We start from the raw sequence: 20,303 nt of genomic DNA, 5'->3' as shown, positions 1-20,303 counted from the left end.
TATTTAAATTCTATCGTTTTTTTAGGTTAAATAAATAAGAAAATTCATAAATTCTAGAAAATAAAATTCCCTCATTTTTATTTTTTGTCAATTTAGAATTCTTTAGTAATCTTAAATTTTCTCAAGCACACTGTAATTAAATTGTCACAAAATCAAGCTACTAGCACCTACGAATTCAATACGTATGTGATACCATGCGCAAGGAAAACTTGGCTCCTTAAGATTGCGGAGTTCCTCCTCAAGATACGTTGTGACCATTTCAAGAAACTTTGTACTCACGATTGCAACTCTTCATAAGTACAAAGAGATAGACGGTTCGTAATAAATTCATTTAGCCAATCAATTATACCAAACAGATATATATCACAACATACGTCACCCATGGATATTGGTTACAACACTCATGTCTGAAGGTGTATTAAGTTCCACAAATGGTAAATGCATTGAATGAATTCTGGCAAACATAACAAGCACATACATGGGTCCAAAGATCGACCATCAACAAATTCACACAAAAATATATACTTTTGGGGAAAATTAATTATAAATTGAATAAATAATTTAACTGCTGTTCAGAGACAACACTGGAATGTTATAGCCTACATATTTTGTACATGAAACATTTCTCTTTTGTCTTTCTAATGATTGTTTTGGCAGTGGATTCCCCCAAAATACAACAAAATTGGAACTTAAAGATAACAAATTAAGAAATAACTAAGCCTAAATGATCAATTGGTGAAAAAAAGAGGGAAAAAAAGCTGTTTATATTTCACTGATCTCACCCTCTTTACATAAACCAACATCTATCACCATGGTCCCCTTCTTCTTCGAGTCCACGATCCTGCAACAATTTCGCCTCGGAGACTGCCCAGAAACACACCCCAAAAACGAAGGAATGAAAACGCGTTAGTTATCATTTTTTGTTTCAGTCGACAAAGATGTGGTGGTGAAGTGTGTAGTGCAGTAGTAGATAAGTGAAATGGAAAGTTCAGAGTGGTGGTAAATGGAAAAGAGGAGTGCAAGCTCTTGAAATGTACTTACTCTATCCCATAGATGCGGGTTGGGCTTCTTATGAACCTCAACTTTGTCGAGATTAGAAGGATTAGCCATCTTCCACTTGCAGTGGGGATGGGGGGTACGATGCTGGACATACTCGCTAATTGTTGAATTCGTCGTAGCATTAAACCTTACCTTTGACAAGTAATAGACAAAAGGTTTCTGGCATGGGTTTCGGCTAACAGGACGGGTGTTGAATGCATATGCAGTATAATCTGCTCTTCTGTACCAATTTAAAAACGTTCGGGATGGCATTTCCATCTCACGGGGAGAAAAGACTCCCCGAAAAATTTGTACAGCAAAGCCCCATGAAACTGAAATGGTCCAGCTCTTTGACTTGTCGTAGCAGATGGATTGTTGCATAATTCCTGCCGAGTCCAGCTGCACCGGTGCAAAAAGCCGCTCAAGGGCTTGAATACGGGTCACATTGGGGAAGATGGGCTCGACCACATCCAGGTGATGCATCGTTACTAAGGGTGCCACTGGGTGTGCTGCAAGGAGCCCGAACAGGTTTCCGTACACATCATACTGAGAGCCATTGATAAGAAAGAAACGCACTGTAAGTTCACACCAAATCTATCTGAAAAATCTACAATTTAACCATACAGAAAATCAGAAAAACATTGTGGGAACGGCAGCGGAGGATCTTGCTCTATTGCCAAACTAAACCTACGTTCGTTGAATGCAACAAATATATATCGGTTTAACCTAAAGCTCGCAACAAATCCGCCGTTGCCTGCTATAATTCTATGCCAAAATTAAGCTTAATCCATCAATGTAAAATGATCACCGGAAAATTTTCATGTAAAAGGAAAAAAAAAACCAACAAATTTCAACCTTCTTCACCTCGAAAGACCACCGACATAATTGAGGTTGGGCAAAACTGAAGCTTCCATTCATTCGATGTCGACAGGACTCTACCGAGTCGGTGAAGGAGCGCGACGTACACGGACAGCAAGTGGTCGTGGGGGATGTGAAATTGTGTAAGCGCGTGATGTGTAGTGAGCTGTGAGACAGACCTGGTCTAACCCTTAAATGCACGTGGGGCCCATCCCGTCATCTACGGATCCCGAGCATCGACAACTTTGAGCAAATCACCCGCCCAGTCTTAGATCCCCACCTCGGACCCAATGTTTTGTTTTTATAGACCGGTTTTACGGTCTAGTGAACCGACACAACGAAACGGCCCAATCTACCATTCGCCGACACCGGAAAGTAACGTATAGGGAATTATCGAACTAAGAAGATGATTAAACATTAATTAAACTCGTTAATACTTAATTAAACAAGAAACACTAATTAATTGTAGTTCCAGAATCCAATGCACAGAGCCAAACCGACACTGACCCAATTCGTGTTTCGGACGATTTTTCGGCCCAAACTAGAGAGTTTCGGGATATGCCGGGTGTACTAGTTTCCATTGCAGGAAATCAAGCTGGGTTTTCAAATTCGGAAAAAACCCCAGATAAATTCAAGCCAAATTACGACTAATTAAAGCAAAAACAAATCAAATTAAGCAGATTAGAGTACGCACCTGGTGAAATCCGAGTTCTTTAGTGAGTGGGACGCCGAGTTCCGCCATGCACGCATGCATTCGGTCGTCGGAGCCGTAGAGTCCGGGGTACCTCTGAATGCACCGGTCCTGCATTTTGCTCAGCGCCATCGCCAGTGGGTAGCTGATGGCAAAACCGCCGCCGCCGTACGCCATGCCGTACGAGAAGAAAATGTTCTGCAGGTGGCTTTCCGATAAGCTCCCGATATAATAGTACTGCGTGTGGTCGTACTTCCTCAGGACCCGGACAAGGTTGTCGGTGATGAAAACGGTGTCATCGTCGCCCATCACGAACCACCGGACGTTCTTGAGGCCGAGACGCAGCGTTTCGCTCACGATCCGGGATATCCGAATCGCGGACCGGTGGCCCTGTTTGTTCGTGTAGGCGAACCCGGAGGTGTCGCCGGAGATTTTAATCGGCGGAAGACCGACGCCTTCCGGATTTTTATCCTCTACTTTGCGGTCCAGCCAGACTATCCCGCGCATCGACTTGGGCTTGTACCAGAGCTTGATGTAGTTCTTCCTCTGTTTCCAAAGCTTGGCGGAGGCGGCAATGCCGAAAACGATGTCGTTTATCTCCGTCGGCTGGTTTGCTTTATCGGGTTGTTGGGTTTTGAGCTGGAGCATCTGGGAAGTCCGATCTTGGGCGGTGGTGGTGTTGCCGGTGGAGGAGGAGGAGGAGAGGCGGAGAGGGGTGAAAGGGTCGTTGTCATCGGAGCAGGCGGCGCGTGAGGTGGAGACGACCTTGAGAGTGTAGACGATGTAAGTGAGAGAGACGAAGAGGAGGAGCCAGACGAGGAGTTTAGGGGTGGCTCGAGATTGGGAGCCGGGTCCAGGAATTGGGGTCCCTGTGGAGCTCCGCATCTGATCCCAAATCACTTTCTCTTGATCTTTCTGGCTCCCTTTCATTTTTCTCTCCAAGACCCTCTCTCCCTCAAAGCTCAACGCTTTTCGCTGCACTCTGTTGATTGAAGAAAAAAAATCAGAGGTTTTGCAGCATTGGGTTTTCAAAGGGTGTTAGATTGTGGGGGATATTTTGGTTCCTTTGGGAACCCAATTGGGGCGGTTCAGATCACTCTGGAATTTTCAATCAGTGGTGGAGAAAGATTGGGACTTTTTGGGGGACAATTGGGGATTGAATGGGAATGGGGAGACCCAGTTGGGTGATTTGTTGGGTTAGGGGGTTTGGAATTGAAGGAAATGGGAGTGAAAAGAAGGAAGAAGATGAGGACGGTGTTGGTGTTGCAGAAGAGAGGTAAAGGTGAGAGCTTGCATTGCTTGCTGCCAGGTTGCACAAATCACACCCCAAAAGAGAGCTGCACCCCTGAATTTTAATCTCTAATACTTTTTTCCTTTTTTTTTTATTTTTTTTTAAATTATGTAATTTTGTTTTAATTTTGTTAATTTGTTTTGTATTTGTGTGGGTTAATTTCACAATTACCCCTAAGATTTGCAAATTTTTTCACTTTGGTCTTCCAACCTTTTTTCCGTCACAGTTTGGTCCTTTAACTTTTCAATGTATATCACTGGACCAGGATTCTCTCTAGATCATTCTATAAGGATCTTGTCAGGATCAATTCACCATAACCGTTCACCACAAATCATGCGGTCATAAGTAATTTTGAATTTTTTATCCTTATTTTTAGTTTGCAAGCACAAGTCACGATTTCGTTTCTTTCTCCATCCCTTTGGAGCCTTCTCTGTCACCACACACCGAAAACACCTCTGATATCGCCTCCAGACGAACCTCGACGGATCAAAACAATTGCCCAAAACCATAGACATTTGCAACCTCAGACCTCCAATTCTTCTTCCTCACCGTCACATGTAAGACTAAGTCCTGACTCCTCACCAAAACAAACTCTTAAGTTGTTACTCAATCAACAGTTTTGTTTTGGATAGGTTTTATATTTTTTTGAATATTTGTTTTACAAAGATTATTGCGATTAGCTTCCACCGTTTAATCTGGTTGTGATTTTGAATTTTGAATTGTAGCTTGTAAATAGGGTTTTCAAAACCCTGATGTAATCTGTATTGAATTATAAATACATGACACCCTACATTATTAAGGGTATGCAAAACCATTGAAGAAAACCTTGTTTATTAGTTTTAGTTTCCTGCTAGTTTCTACTTTTATAAACTTTTGCTCTAGTTCTTTATGGTACTCATAGCCCTATAAGTCCAACTACAAAATATCCAATTTTTTTTCTACCCATCATGTCTTCGAACAACAATACTGGTGCGAGTGATCCCATATTAACCCTCCCCCTACTTGCAGTCTCTACTACAAATATGTCTTTCTCCATGACTACTATTGTGAACATCAAATTGAATAGGACTAATTATCCACTGTGGTTAGCCCAGATTTATCCAATCTTGAAGAGTCGTGATCTTATGGGCTATGTCGATGATGATGCTCTCTACCCTCCCAAACATTTTGTTGGGAGCAACTTTGTGAATCCTGCGTATAACACGTGAATGTAGCAAGACCAAATGATCCTCAACTAGATCAATGGTTTTCTCATTGCCTCGGTTCTTGCTACTGTGGCATGCAAAAGATCTACTCGTGCAACATGGGAAGCATGGAAGCAAAGGTATGCCTCATTGTCACAGAATCATATTTTTTTTCCTCCACAATGAATTACTTCAAAGTAAGAAATGTGAGTTATTTGTTGCTGAGCACCATGATAATATGAATGCCATTGCTGACAATTTGGCTATAGCTGGTAAGCCTGTGGATGATGATGAACTCATCCAAATCATTTTGAACAATCTTGGCCTTGGTTCGAAATGACAATCAATACAGCTCAGGCTTGTGATACACCTATCACATACCCAATTCTGGAAGCTCTTTTACTGACTACTAAGAGGATGATGGAACAAACTATTCCTTATGTTGAATCAGCCCATGTGAATGCTTTTATAGCTGCAATAAAACTTTGTGGACGTTCTCATGATACTGGAAGAGGTGGATTTCCGTCCAATTGTGGAGGCAACAATCCACAAATTCCTAGTTATCGTAACAACTACAGCTACCAGTGTGCTTCTGGTGGTATCGGTGATTGATTTCCTTCTAGAGGCAGTCGCATTACCTGTCAAATTTCTGGGAAAGAAAGGCATTTAGCCCTTGATTGTTACCAACGCATGAATGTTGTGTTTGAAGGTTGGATTCTAACCAAACGCTTGACTGCAATGGCGTCGTCACCCATCGTCCGGATACCAGACATTCTACATGTGGCTTCTGTATTTATTTGGGATCTAATTTGGTTTCGTGGAGCTCAAAGAAGCAAAAGACTGTGTCTCATTCTAGTACTGAGGCGGAGTATAAGCAGTTAGCTTACACATCAGTTGTCATGGCTGCGATCATTGTTCAGGGATTTACAACTAAATCTTGTTGAACCACATATATGGTGTGATAATATATCTTCAATTTCATTGGCCTTTAATCTAGTTTTTCACTCACGTACAAAATATTTGGAGGTTGATTACCATTATGTCCGGGAAAAAGTGGTTCATGGAGAGCTTCTTGCGAATTTCATATGTTCCCAAGATCAAATCGCAGACTTGTTTACTAAAGGGTTGTCTTTCGCATGTTTCAAACTCAGTCTATCAGCTTACGGGGGGATGTAAAACTAAGTCCTGACTCCTCATCCAAAACAAACTCTTAAGTTGTTACTCGAACAACAATTTTGTTTTGGATAGGTTTATATTTTTTGAATATTTGTTTTTCAAAGATTATTGTGATTAGCTTCCACCGTTTAATGTGGTGGTGATTTTGAATTTGAATTGTAGCTTGTAAATAGGGTTTTCAAAACCCTGATGTAATCTGTATTGAATTATAAATACATGACACCACATTATTAAGGGTATGCAAAACCATTGAAGAAAACCTTGTTCGTGTTTTTAGTTTCCTATGAGTTTCTACTTTTATAATCTTCTGTGATTCTCTAGTACTTTAACCTCTAGAACCCTCCATAATCTATCTCTAGTACTTTAACCTCTAGAACCCTCCATAATCTATCTCAAGTACATTAACTTGAGATTCATTACCAATCCCTCGCCGCCATCCACTTCCCCGTACTTGTCGTAGCTGTGACCTCTCTTCAACACCCTGAGAGCTCTTGGCCTTCAAAATTCAATTATAATTCCCAGATCCTCACTGACCCATACTCTTTATGGAATCCAATTCTGATTCCAAAAAAATTTTGAAACTCAATGACTAATAGGTAAGAAATCTCCATGCAGCCTCGTTTTTGTATGGGGTAATAAAACTAATTTCATTAATGAGTAAGAAAGAGAAAGACAGTGAAAAGAAGAACATGAAGATTTAGAGGAAGAGAGGTTAGAAAGAGATTCAGATGGTGAAAGAAATAAAATATATTACATTACTTTCTCACCGTTGGATTTGGTTCAACGACTAATGTAGAAAGTCTGAAGGATACCCAGATAGAGATCAGGAGAGGCTTCTAGTCCCTTATCAATGAAAAAAAATGGCTTTCGTCATAAAAGAGTTGATGGAATGAAATGCATCCGTTTTTAAAGGGATTTTAACTATTCCATCTTCTTTGATAGTTTTTTTTTTAGTACTAGCTTGTGACCACGTATGTTGAGGGGTGAGTATTTAGGTTGAATTACGGACAAAATCAACCGCGCTAAATCAGTTTGTTTGGTGTTAATGTAAGGTATTTTTGATCATTAAAATAGTACAGGCCAAGAAGAAGACCAAGAAAGATCAAAGTTCAAAAAGGAGAATGAAGCCAAAGTATACAATGGAAAGAGCTTTTTACTAAGTGCTATAGTTGACCGCTCACCAATCTAGTTTGACTAAGTAATGTAAAACACTTTTCGACCGATAAGGGCACGTGGGTAGATTGGCAACTTTATGGCACAATGATTTAGGAACAAACCTACTCAAACACGAATCCAGGCCACGTGTCGGCCACTAATCAAGGCAGAAGTCTAGGACATGACATAAAGGTAGTTGGACCACTACTCGGAATGAACATTATTAACTAGTCAAGGTCGAACAAGTCACTCGATATGCTTTGGTCCAAAAAACCATGCAGTGCCGACTGAATGATTGCCACTTCGCTACCGAATGTTGACTAATGAACAAAAAGGTTGTCAACACTCCAATTTACGTAGATAACTTATAACATCCCACATCGTCCAGGGGAATGGATCTTGTAAGCCTTATATGTATATTTTCATCTCGACCTAGCACGAGGCCTTTTAGGAGCTCACTGGCTTCGGGGTCCTTAGGAACTTTGAAGTTAAGCAAGTTCGCGCGAAAGTAATCCCAGGATAGGTGACCCACTGGGAAGTTCTCGTGTGAGTTCCAAGAAACAAAACCGTGAGGGCGTGGTCAGGGCCCAAAGCGGACAATATCGTGCTACGGTGGAGTCGAGCCAGGGATGTGGTGGGGGCCCGGGCCGGGATTTGACAATTTGGTATCAGAGCCAATCCATGGTCGGATGTGTGCCGACGAGGACGTCGATCCCCTAAGGGGGGTGGATTGTAACATCCCACATCGTCCAGGGGAATGGATCTTGTAAGCCTTATATGTATATTCTCATTTCTACCTAGCACGAGGCCTTTTGGGAGCTCACTAGCTTCAGGTTCCGTAAGAACTCCGAAGTTAAGTGAGTTCACACGAGAGCAATCCCAGGATGGGTGACCCACTGGGAAGTTCTCGTGTGAGTTCCTAGAAACAAAACCGTGAGGGCGTGGTCGGGGCCCAAAGCGAACAATATCGTGCTACGGTGGAGTCGAGCCCGGGATGTGGTAGGGGCCTGGGTGGGGATGTGATATAACTCATTTAATGTCAGAATAGTAAAGTAGGTGCGCCAAAAACTTTCTAGGTTCAGTGAGGACTTATATAAAGGGGTGGGCACCTTTTGTAGGGTCATACAAATATAAAAATAGAAAATTTAATCTCCTCTATAGTTAAGCGCCTCTTGTCATTTTTAAATCAATATATTACAAGCAACACAGTGGATGTAGCCCAGTTTTAAGGCATGAACCACTTGTCTTGAGTCTATTTTATTCATAGCTTTAATCTCAAGTCCACCGAGAGCTAATTGTTTTAGTTTGTTAACTTGCAAATTTTGAACATTAACAATTTGACATTGTCTATAGGAAACACATACAATTTAGTTGGGCTTTCTACCCAACTAACTCCAGCATATTTCGCAATGAAGTGATCATACTCCCCCAAGTATCATGAAAAGCAAGAAGGCTCTTACTCAAAGAAAAGAATCATTGAATTATGGAATGCCATACATCCATCATATAGAATGATAGAGGGAGAAAATTTTCCATGTGGCTGGAACATTAGCTGACTTGGAGCTCCCAACCAATAAAGCTTTAACACGTGTCTATTTCATAGTTAATTAAAAATTTTGCACGTTTTTCCATTTATGATAGACATTAATGAATTGATCAAAATATTTCCTAATATACCCCTAACATAACAGTTCAAAGATGTCAGAAAACTCTTAACTAACCCCCTTCCACGCTGACCACCTAAAAACCACCCATATCCATTGCCGCCCCTATGATTCCACCAGCGGCACTCCATCTTTATTCTCTTTTCCTCTTTTTCTTTCTTCTGTCATATCTCGTTCTCTCACTCTAATTCGACATGGAACTAGAGGGATGGTTGGCGACACCTCTGACTTGCCGTTGCCGAACTTTGATTTAAGATCCTATCAGTTTGTCGATGTTCTTAGTGCCTTCTTCATAAGAGAAGAAGATCACAAAAAAGAGGAAGAAACAATGAAAATGAAAGAGAAAGGGAGATAGAGAGAAGTGAGAGAAAGATAGGGGGTGGACGGTGCAAGTCTTTGGGAGTGAGTCGGCAATAGGGGGAGAAGAAGGGTCATGGAGGCGACTTGGTGAACTAAAAACTTTTTATTTTAAATTTTTTTATATGAGTTAATTGTGTTAAATTAATATGTTATAGAATACATGTGTCAATAAGTTATTAGTGGGGAACATTACTTTTTATGCTGAGGTGTGTGTTTCAGTCATATGAAAGAATTTGGTGTTTGTCCGAACACAACATAGTTACAAAGTTATTCGCTCCAATCTTAAAAAGCAATTGAACCGAATTACGCCCTTTTTCGTCAAATTTTGTAGATGACATCACTGTTATCCTCATTAACATATATTAGTGATCAACTTGGGACTAAAAAAAATTCAAGGACCAAAATGAAACCACCAGTAAAATTAGGGATCAAATTTGTAATTAACTTTTTGTGAATTTTTGTCTCTTATTTGGGTCCCACAAGAGTAGAGGCGAGATTGTGATTCAATCTTGGGTTGGGTTAGGTCACTTGCTTTTTGGGATGGGGTCAGACAGATCAGAAACTAAGATTACGCGCATCAACAGTCTAAAATTATTGTTGTTTTTTTCTAAAATTTTTTAGTAATCTAATTATTTTATTTTAGAAGAAAAATAATCTAATTATTTAAATACATTAATTTATTATCATACTTGTCGTGACCCTAGTGGCCTCATTGCAATTACTAATAATTAGCACTAGGCTTTAAAGTTCTCTTTTCTACTTTCGTAATTATCCTTTTTTCAGTAATCACTTCTGGTTGGTAGTGCGGTACTTAAAAAAAAAAAAATTTGTTTTTGCTGTTAAAAATAAACAGCGGTAAAATTAAGTGCTTTAATTTTTGATAATTTTTTTTTCTTTTTTTTTTTTACATAAAAATAATGTCTGAATGTTTAATAAAAATTGCTGTAAGTATGTTACAAAAAAAAAATATTGTATTTATTGAAACAAAAAGATAGTCTGATAGAAAAATACAAGATAGCGACGGAGGGAATGAGCAGGCATGCAATGCAGCAGCTGCTTGCGTTGGGATGTTGGCGAATCTGGAAGTGCAGAAATTCTGCTACTTTCCACGGAGAAACCTGCTGCCCGGTGGAAGCTCTCAACAATCTAAAATATCCAATCGAAGGAGTGGGTCGCGGCCGGCGGCAAGAAGAGAGGAGCAGGTCACCGTGGAAAAGAATACAAGGAGGGAGGAGACGGTTTGGAGGAAGCCTGCAATTGGTTGTTTGAAGGTTAATTGTGTGGTGCATGGAGATCGAGAAGAGACGATGATTGGAGGTACGGGTTGGGTGATTAGAAACAGTGCTGGGTGTGGGTGGTTCCAAATGGGAGGGGGACGTGGTGGAGTGAGGGCCGCCTCCTGTTTAGCCATCGAAGCTGTGGCGGTGAAGCAGGTGAGGGAGGCCTTATGGGCTTGCGTTGAGAAGGGATACCAGCAAATAATTGTGGAGTCTGATTCCTTTAATCTCATCTCGATGCTTAATGGTAAAGAAGTATATGATGCAGCCATTGAAAGTTTAATCTTTGACATTCGAGAGCTTGTCAAACAATTGAGTGCTGTCGAGTATGCTTTCGTGACTAGAAACTGCAATAAGGCGGCTCACTTGATGGCCTCATACACTAATACTAAAGGGACCAGGATCCTCTCGTAATTTAAGGATGAGAATCCTCATGACCAAGAGATGTGGACCGTTGGATAAAAATCAAACAGTTATAATTATTATAACTTTAAAGAGACCCACCTGTTTGTAGCTGTTAGATAAAAATCCAACGGCCCACATCCCTTAATCATGAGGATCCTCATCTTTAGATTAGGAGATGATCCTGATCCATACTAAAGGGGTTCTCAAAGGATGGAATTTTTGTTTCCTGAATATTTACTCAATGTTTTTGCTGAGAATGTAAATGTTGATATTCGAGTTGATTGAATAAAGCTATCGTTAGGCATAAAAAAAACAAAAAAAAACAAAAAGAAACGCATAGACATCTTTATATTTACTAAAGCTAGGCTTTTGATCTTTGTAGTTAGATTTTATTTTACGGTACATATGTTTTTATACCTATGAAAATTTGGACACAAAGAGTTGAGTCATTCGTTGTCACACTATTATAAATTTAAGAACTAACTCATCAAAACTTCAAAAGTACAAAAAGAAGAGTACAAAAAGGTTTCGTTTCGAATTGTAATTTGTATGAAATGAGAATGACTTCTCAAAAGTGCTAAGTATTTTTCGGTAATAAGTAAAGAAGGGACGCAAAGAATGCAAGTGATTCATTGTACATTTTAGTTGATTCAATTTGAGTTTTATAATGTTATATTGTATCTAATTAAATCCATTGTAACTAATACTTTCACCCTGTCAAAAGAAAAAAAACCCAATACTATTACGATTTTTGCTAAAACATTGTATTTGGGCATTTTTTTAAATTTATCAAGAAAAATTATAATTTATATAATATATATATTTTTTGCAATCGAATTAGTAGGTTAAATTGTTAATTGGTAGGCTGTCTTCAATAGGAGGGTAGTAAAAAAACCTAACTTTTGGTCCAAATCATCTCCAAAAAATGTATTTTGCGGTGGAAAAAAAAAACGATTTTGAGTTGCTAGTTTCATCTAAATTCTAATTTAATACTTGAAGTAAGTGAACTTTAATTTAAATTTTAACCTTTTAATTGTTTGATATTTGAAAATTCTTTTTAAAAGGTTTCAAAAAGCTAACTATGATTTTCTAGAAAAGGTTTTAAAACAGAAAAAAAAAGAAAAAAAAAAGGGGGGCTTACGATAGCCGGCTTGGGTTTTCGAACCAATGCGCAAATGTGCAGAATATCTTAAGCCTTCGCAACCTCTCGGGCAAACGAGCTACTTGCATGAGCATAGCTCATCAACTGTTAATATTAGTATGGTCTAGTAAATAATTAGAACCAACATTGAAAATATAAACTGATTGTGGGTTTGTTTTTAAGTTTTTTTAAAATAATTGAAAATATTTTTATGAAAGTGTCTTGGAAAATCAAAATCAATTTTTAGTAAAAATGTAAGTGAATCTTGTTAATGTACTTGAAGTGTTTTTAGCAAAAAACACATAATTGATACTTCTTTTACAATGCACTACAAGTGCTATTGAAACTCAAAACACTTTTACCAAAAACATTTACAATTATTTAAAAGGAGTTCCAAACAAATTTTGCCTCTCAACTTTTATTATTCAAAATTTCAAGACATTTCATTATAAAATAGACTATCTACTAGGAAAATATGACCAGAAAGGGGAGCATTATATATCTTTGTCTCAGTCAAATCAAGTGGTTGTCCTTTTCCTAAACCTAAACCAACAAATTCTATTACGCCCAATTAGGCTTTAAAGAATTGAAGTTTGAACCCAAATCATAGTGCTCATTTTGTTGAATTCCTCCAAAAACCCATAATTAATTTCCGAATATTGTGTCAAAGTCGATGTAGAACAAAATGGTTGAGGAACTAACTACATGACACAATAACAAAATCCATCATTTGTGGATTTGAATTAATATTTAGACTCTTAATATAACACTTTTATAGGAAAATAACTGCAAAATCTAACTCTAGATTCTAAAAGTTATTTTAAAGTCGAATTCAATCGTTTACCAGGTTAGACCACAATGACATACTCATTAAATTTTTTAAAAATGCTTGTATTTATGTTACTTGTCTATTTTCATATTAACTTTGGATGACATTAGAGTCTGACGTAGTATACAAAACAACTTTAACTTTATCTTTAGTGTTGTTATTCATATTTTTTTTTTTCAATTCATAAACTTTGAGATTTTTCTCCCTTCCTAAGTGAAGTTCATTTCCATTGTACTCTATATGGCTCCAACTACTTTAACTCTCGTCTGTGCATTCAAATCCAAGTTTCCTGCATTTTCCTGCAGTAGCAGTGATTTCTCAACTAAAGGTTGTAGAAAATTGGCAGTGATTTCTCAGATAAAAGGACCACAAAACTGTATTCCACAGCCTAAATGATCAATCCAAAACAAAAGATGAGAATCCGTATTTGGATCTTGACTCTGCGCCTTTGAGAACGATATTTGCCAGGAATATTGTCAGTTGGGGTAGCTGGGTGCCCTAACGTGTTCCGGAACTTAACGGCTACTTTGTTCTGTCAGTTGGGACAAGGAAAGCTAATCTTCCCGCCTTTGAGAACGGTATTTGCCAGGAATATTGTCAGTTGGGATAGCTGGGTGCCTTAACGTGTTCCGGAACTTAACGGCTACTTTGTTCTGTCAGTTGGTACAAGGAAAGCTAATCTAACCGACTTCTCTACAACATTACATCCATGACCGAGTTTTGTATCAACCTATTGCGAGAAACCAAAACCCTAAATAAGAACAAATATTGCAGGTTGGCCCGAATTCTGAAGACAGTGCCCGTGAAGAAACCATGGCAGCTTCTCGGTTTCTGATCAAACGTGGAACATATGGATGGTGTGATTAGTGGGGGAAAGTATTTGATATATCTTGAATCTGGTTATTCAGCATCACCCATTCTTTACCATTTTCATCGCACTGTAACGAGGATAACTAGTCACGCTTATGATAGGTTTGAGATCGATTCCCCCCAATATAAATGAAATTCAAAAGATGAAAAAATAATAATTAATTTTTGGCACGAACCAGCATAAAAAATTGTTGACACTAAAGTTACTGAATTAAAGTTAATAGAAATTATAGAATATGGTTGTGTCAAGTTATCTTCAATCTGATAAAGTGGACAGTTTTAGTAACATAATTATTTAGTATAATTGCATGTTTTATAAAAAAAAACATGTATGTATTAATGTAAAACTTATTAGAAATGTATTTTTCATTTCATTGATCACAAGAAGATTACTTTTGAGTATATATACATGTAAGCCAAGTCTAACAAACTGTAACAATTACTTAGTCTCTAAGTTTTATCTCTTGAGGAGATATTTACACTTTCATCCTCCCTCAAACTAAGCTGAGGTACCCAAAGAGAGAGTTTGTGTCTGAGAAGGGTAAATCTGGACTTGGACACAGACTTGGTACAAATATTTGCAACTTGATCTTGTGTACACACAAATTTGACAGCAAGTTGCTTGGCTAACATTTTCTCCCTTATGTAATGATAATCTATTTCAACATGCTTCGTGCGAGCATGAAAAATAGGATTCTTCGCCAGATAACTGGCAGAGATATTATCACACCACAACTGAGGAGAACAAGGAAGAGAATAGCCAATATCAACTAAAAGCTTGGAAATCCAGGACAACTCTGCGATAGTATTAGCAAGGGACCTGTATTCTGTTTTAGTGGATGATCTTGCCACTGTTGGTTACTTTTTAGCACTCCAACTGATAATGGAACTGTCAAGGAAGATACAGAAACAACCAGTGGATCGCCTGTCTAAAGAGCATTCTGCCCAGTCAGCATCAGAGAATGCTTGAATTGCCAAAGGAACAGGGCTTTTAGAGAACCATAAACCCATATCAATAGAACCTTTTAAGTACCGAAGGATTCTTTTAACAGCCTGAAAATGAGAGACTCGGGGACTATGCATGTACTGACAAACAAGATTAACAGCAAAACTCAAATCAGGTCGAGTCCAGGTGATATATTGTAAGGCACCTACCAAGGACCTGTATTCAGTAACATTGTTAAGAAGTGGAGACTCATGATCAAGCTTTTTTGTACTGAGGGGTGTTGAACATGGTTTTGCTCTATCCATGTGAGACTGTTACAAAAGATTAAGAATCTATTTGGTCTGATTAATAAAGATCCCGGATGATGATCTCTTGACCTTAATGCTTAGGAAATAATGCAAATGACCAAGATCTTTAACACGGAACAAACTACTCAATTGTGTAATCACCTTTTGACATTCTGCAGAAGAGGGTCCAGTGACTAAAATGTCATCCATATAGATCAGTATGAAGACCAAATGTGGAGCCCTTTTGATAAACAGGGAATGATCATTTTGAGAACCAATAAACCCCAAAGAAACCAGAGTACCATTCAATTTTTCATACCAAGCTTGAGGAGCTTGTTTTAAACCATATAGAGACCTGTGAAGATGACAAACATGATTTGGCTTGGATGAGTCCTCAAAACTAAGAGGCTGTTGCATAAACCTAGATTCTGTAAGTGTACCATGCAGAAAAGCATTGCTAACATCAAGTTGGTTAAGAAACCAATCAAATTGACATCAAGTTGGTAACTGGTTTTGCCACGGGACTAAAAGTCTCAGAATAGTCTAAGCCCTCTTGTTGATTGAAACCTTTAGAAACTAATTGGGCCTTGTATCTGTCAATAGACCCATTTGGCTTTTTTTTTTTATATTCTGAATACCCACTTGTAGCCGACAATATTATGAGATGATGTGGAGGGAACTAAAGACCATGTACCTCTGCTGAGAAGAGCATTATATTCCTCGTGCATTGCTTGGCGCCAGTAAGGATGTTTGGATGCTTGCAGATATGTGTGAGGAGTATAATATGAAGAAATATGAGCTGAAAGTGGATGCTTTGTGGCTGTGAAAACCTTGGGTTTAAATATCCCAGACTTTGATCTTGTCTGCATTGGGTGATGATTAGAGGAAGGTAAGAGAGGTGGTAAGGTTGAAGTAGGGGGTGATGATATAACATGAATGAGTAAAGAAGAAGGAGGTGAAGTAGGAGTAGTAAATGTGAGAAATGATGGGATTTGTTGAGGAGGAGAATTGAGAGATGTGGAAGGGACAGGGACTGAAAGATTATGAAAAGGAAAACTTATTTCATCAAAAAGAACATGCCGGGATGTGTAAACTCTCTTGGTTACAGGGTCAAGACATTTATAGCCTTTATGATGCAAGCTATATCCCATGAAAACACATAACTTGCTCTTCGGATGTAGCTTTGAAGGAGAGTATGGTTCTAACCAAGGGAAGCAAGCACATCCAAAAACTCGAAGAGTACTGTAATTTGGCAACCTTTGAAATAATAACTCCCAAGGTGAAGATTTATAGGTAGTAGGTAATCGATTGATCAGATAAATTGCAGTGGCAAATGCATTAACCCAATAGAAATGAGGAACACTAGAAGCGGCCAACAAAGTCCTTGCAGTTTCAACTAAGTGCCTATGTTTCCGTTCTACACACCCATTTTGCTCAGGTGTACGAGGACAACTAAGTTGATGTTGAATGCCATTGTCAATAAGAAATTGAGAGAAATAACTACTCATGAACTCACCACCAAAATCAGATCTAAGGGCAATTATTTTAGTACACAGAGAGTTTTCAACTATATTCTTGAATTGAACAAATGTAGAGAAGACCTCAGATTTGTATCTCAAAGTGAAAAACCAAGTACACTTGGTGTAATCATCCACAAAAAGTACATAATATCTAAAGCCATTGAGAGAAGACACAGGTGATGGCCCCCAAACATCTGTGTGAATAAGCTCTAGAGGTTTACTTGTAGTGCAAGTAACAGATACAAAAGGAAGTCTAGAACACTTGCCTAATGCATAATCTGAGCAAAAAGACTTATTTTTACTATGAGAAACTGAGATACATGATGTTGCAGCCAATTTATGTAAAATCTTCACAAAGGGGTGGCCCAACCTTTGATGCCACACTTTATTGGAAGCTTTAACAGTTGCAGTCAAAGCTTTAGGATGCACAGAATGGGATGAAGATGGATGAAAAAGATAGAAACCTTCTCTAACAGGACCTTTAAAAAGCATCATCCCCGAAGAAAGATCATTCACAGTGAAGTGAAAAGGATAAAGATGCATTGAGTACCAGTTATCAATCAAAAATTAATTTGCAGACAATAGATTTTGCTTAAGAGTAAGGACATGAAGCACATTATTTAATTGAAAATTATCATGTGCAGTAGGCAAAATAGAAGATCCAGAATGAGAGATGGAGAAACCTTTTCCTCACCAATGTAAACTTGTTCAGGTCATCTATAGGCTTCTGGATTCTGAAGATTGCCATATGAGTTGGTTATGTGAGAAGTAGCACCTGAGTCGACAATCCAAGTAGGAGCAGAATTCGAGGTGTTTGCCACCATTGCAGAGTGAGAGGATGTAGCACTGTAATTGGCATTTATGCAATAAGGACAGTCCCAAGCTTCATGATCAAATTGTTTGCAAATTTGACAAGAAACTTTCTTGCCAAAAAATTGAAAGGTGTTTCGACCTGTACGATAATTATTATAATTTTGCCTCTGATTGTCGTTGCGATATGAATTATGCCGTTGATTGTGATTATTGTTTGAACGAAAATTACCTCGATTTTGAGAATAATTCCTAGAATTGCGATCCATGCCACGACTGTTGTTTGTGGAATTTGAGAAATTATGAGCAGTGAAGGCTTGAGAATTAAGGTTTGGGCGTAACAGTGTAGGTAGAATACCAGCGGACGATGAATAAGCCTCAAAAGGTGTCACAAAGGACGATTTCTTGCGATGATTGAGTTGAATCTCTTTGCTTATCAACAGGCCATGAAGTTCATCAATCGTTGTAGATGCAAGTCGAAATTGTATCGCATCCACAAACGAATCAAATTCAGGAGGCAAGCCATGAAGAGTGATGGAGATGAGATCAGAATTATCAACCGGTGTGCCAGCACTAGCAAGTGCATCAGCAATTTCTTCAATTTTCTGGAGGTATTGAGCAGCAGTAGATTGACCTTTGGAAAGATTGCAAAGCCGAGATCGGAGCTCATGAATATACGACTGGCAAGACGTGATTCCAATTTAGCCCAAAGCTCATGAGCAGATGTAACGCCAACGGTGTAAGGAATAAAAGACTCCGAGAGCATTGAATTTAACCAGATGAGAATGTTCTGATCATTCTCGAACCAAGTCACAAATTCTGGATTCAAGGTTGTAGTACGATTTCCTGAGGCATCAAGAAGAAATTTAGGCGGTGCCTCCATGGATCCATTGATCAAACCAGTGAGATTATACTGACGGAAGATTAGAGCAAAAAGAGCACTCCAAGTCAGATAATTTGTAGTAGTGAGCTTAATCGGAACTAGAGATCCAATATTCTGAATCGTGATTGAGGTAATTGCAGAAGAGGCAGAGGAATTAGGGCTTGGAATCGCCGGAAGAGAGAGATGAACATGAGAATCCGCATCAGATGACGGAGATGCACCAGTCGCAGCAGTCACCATGGCTAGGGTTTGAAGTCAGCAAGCAGAAATGAGGCAAATTGGAGAAGAAGATCAGAGTGGGAAGCTAAAACGTTGGGATTGAGAAAGAAAGGCGGTCGTTAGACCAAAAAAGGCTCTGATACCATATTAGAAATGTATTTTTCTTTTCATTGATCACAATAAGATTACATTTGAGTATATGTACATGTAAGCCAAGTTTAACAAACTGTCCTAACAAAACTATAACAATTACTTAGTCTCTAAGTTTTATCTCTTGAGGAGATATTTACACTTTCATCCTTAATAAAACTTGCTTTTCCATCTTCAATTCATTTGTTTAATTAGGATCAAATCTCACCAATGAAAATGAGCAATAACAATGGAGGTTGGATGATCATAGTGACTCACTAACAACAAATACAAGCAAATACAACAACGATGACGACAACAACAAAAAGGCATATGAAGCATGTTAATTAACAACAAAATGTTTTGACAATAATTAAATGTCTGCTTTTCGTAAGGGGGTGGCTGTTTTATTGCCGTTGGGATTGTCATAAGAAATTCTTTAGGAGTATTTATTGTTTGTTTTTGTGCAAACTTTAGTCGAGGTGAGATTCTAAGTGTTGAAGTTTGCAGTGTATTTATTGGTTTGAATTTGCGTAGAATAAAGAAATTGAGAATATTTTGTTTGAATATGATTTTGCTCTTGATGTGCACTTGATTCTAAATGCTTAAGTTGATAATATCCTTTTAAGGAGTTTGGTTTTAAACTATTGTAATCTTATATGTACTAGAGTTGGTCTTTTGAACTATGGCATGTTTATTTGGAAATGAATTTTGTTACTGATGAACTAATTTGTTTGGGTTTATTTTGCAACTCGATTCCCGTATTTTTTTATCAAGCTCCCCCAAATCTTTATGCCGCAGCTGGCATAGGGAGTGCTATTGGAAAAGTGAGAAAGGTAATTAAGGAAAAAATAGTCAGCAAGGACCCTAGTTCTAGTTGGCTTCGGGTTCAAGTTGGAGGAATGATGCATTACTTTTTTTGCTGATGACAAATCACATCATGAGAGTAAAGAAATACATAGTGAGCTAATAAGGTTGTATTGCCAAATGTCAATGACATCAAATTGGAAAATGATGGTCCAAGTTTAATGATCTTTGAATGTAAAATCGCATCATTGAGAGTAAAGAGATGCATATCTAGCAATTCTCATTGCTTGCTCGACAACCACTTGCTAACAGAAGTGGCATCCTTGCCATCTGAGCAGGTTGGATTTTAAATTTATGAAATCCGGTCATATATGCTAAAGCAGTTAATATTAAACAGTACTGCAAGGTTTTACCATTATATTCATTATCCATCCTACAAGGCGCACCCAAGCCGCTACGGGAAGGTATTAAATAACAAATGATTTGAGATATAAAATATTCATAATCCACACATATGCACATGTCTATATCTCTGTATATAACATCGGCCATTAGCTTTCTATTTTTTCTCCATGGAATGCGTAAATATTAAGCTGCTTTTCAAGATTATTTGCAGAAGTCCAATAGTTATAATGTATAACCAGTAATCAAGCTTAGAATATCATTTTGTTTTACTAGCTTCATGAGTTGTGAACCTTCTAAGTGTTTAAAATGAATGATTGCAATGTAGTATCTGCTTGGAATTTGGCACGCTAATGTATTG

The 20,303-nt window shown here is 38.3% G+C and overlaps 1 protein-coding gene across 1 annotated transcript; it reads right to left on the bottom strand.

Moving 5' to 3' along the window:
* Positions 1-522: 522 nt before the first annotated feature.
* Positions 523-3,894, bottom strand: LOC103939377. The gene is made up of 3 exons (XM_009349459.3): positions 2,591-3,894; positions 1,042-1,584; positions 523-864 (listed from the first exon to the last, which is right to left on the bottom strand). Exons 1-3 carry the CDS (start codon positions 3,515-3,517, stop codon positions 763-765), a joined length of 1,572 nt encoding a protein of 523 aa, XP_009347734.2. The 5' UTR covers positions 3,518-3,894; the 3' UTR covers positions 523-762.
* Positions 3,895-20,303: the final 16,409 nt, after the last annotated feature.

This window comes from the organism of the source record quoted next, unplaced genomic scaffold (assembly GCF_019419815.1).
Source record: "Pyrus x bretschneideri cultivar Hongxiangsu unplaced genomic scaffold, Pyrus_bretschneideri_v1 Contig30, whole genome shotgun sequence".
NCBI classification, from domain to species: domain Eukaryota; kingdom Viridiplantae; phylum Streptophyta; class Magnoliopsida; order Rosales; family Rosaceae; genus Pyrus; species Pyrus x bretschneideri.
This window is presented reverse-complemented; position numbering and strand designations above follow the sequence as displayed.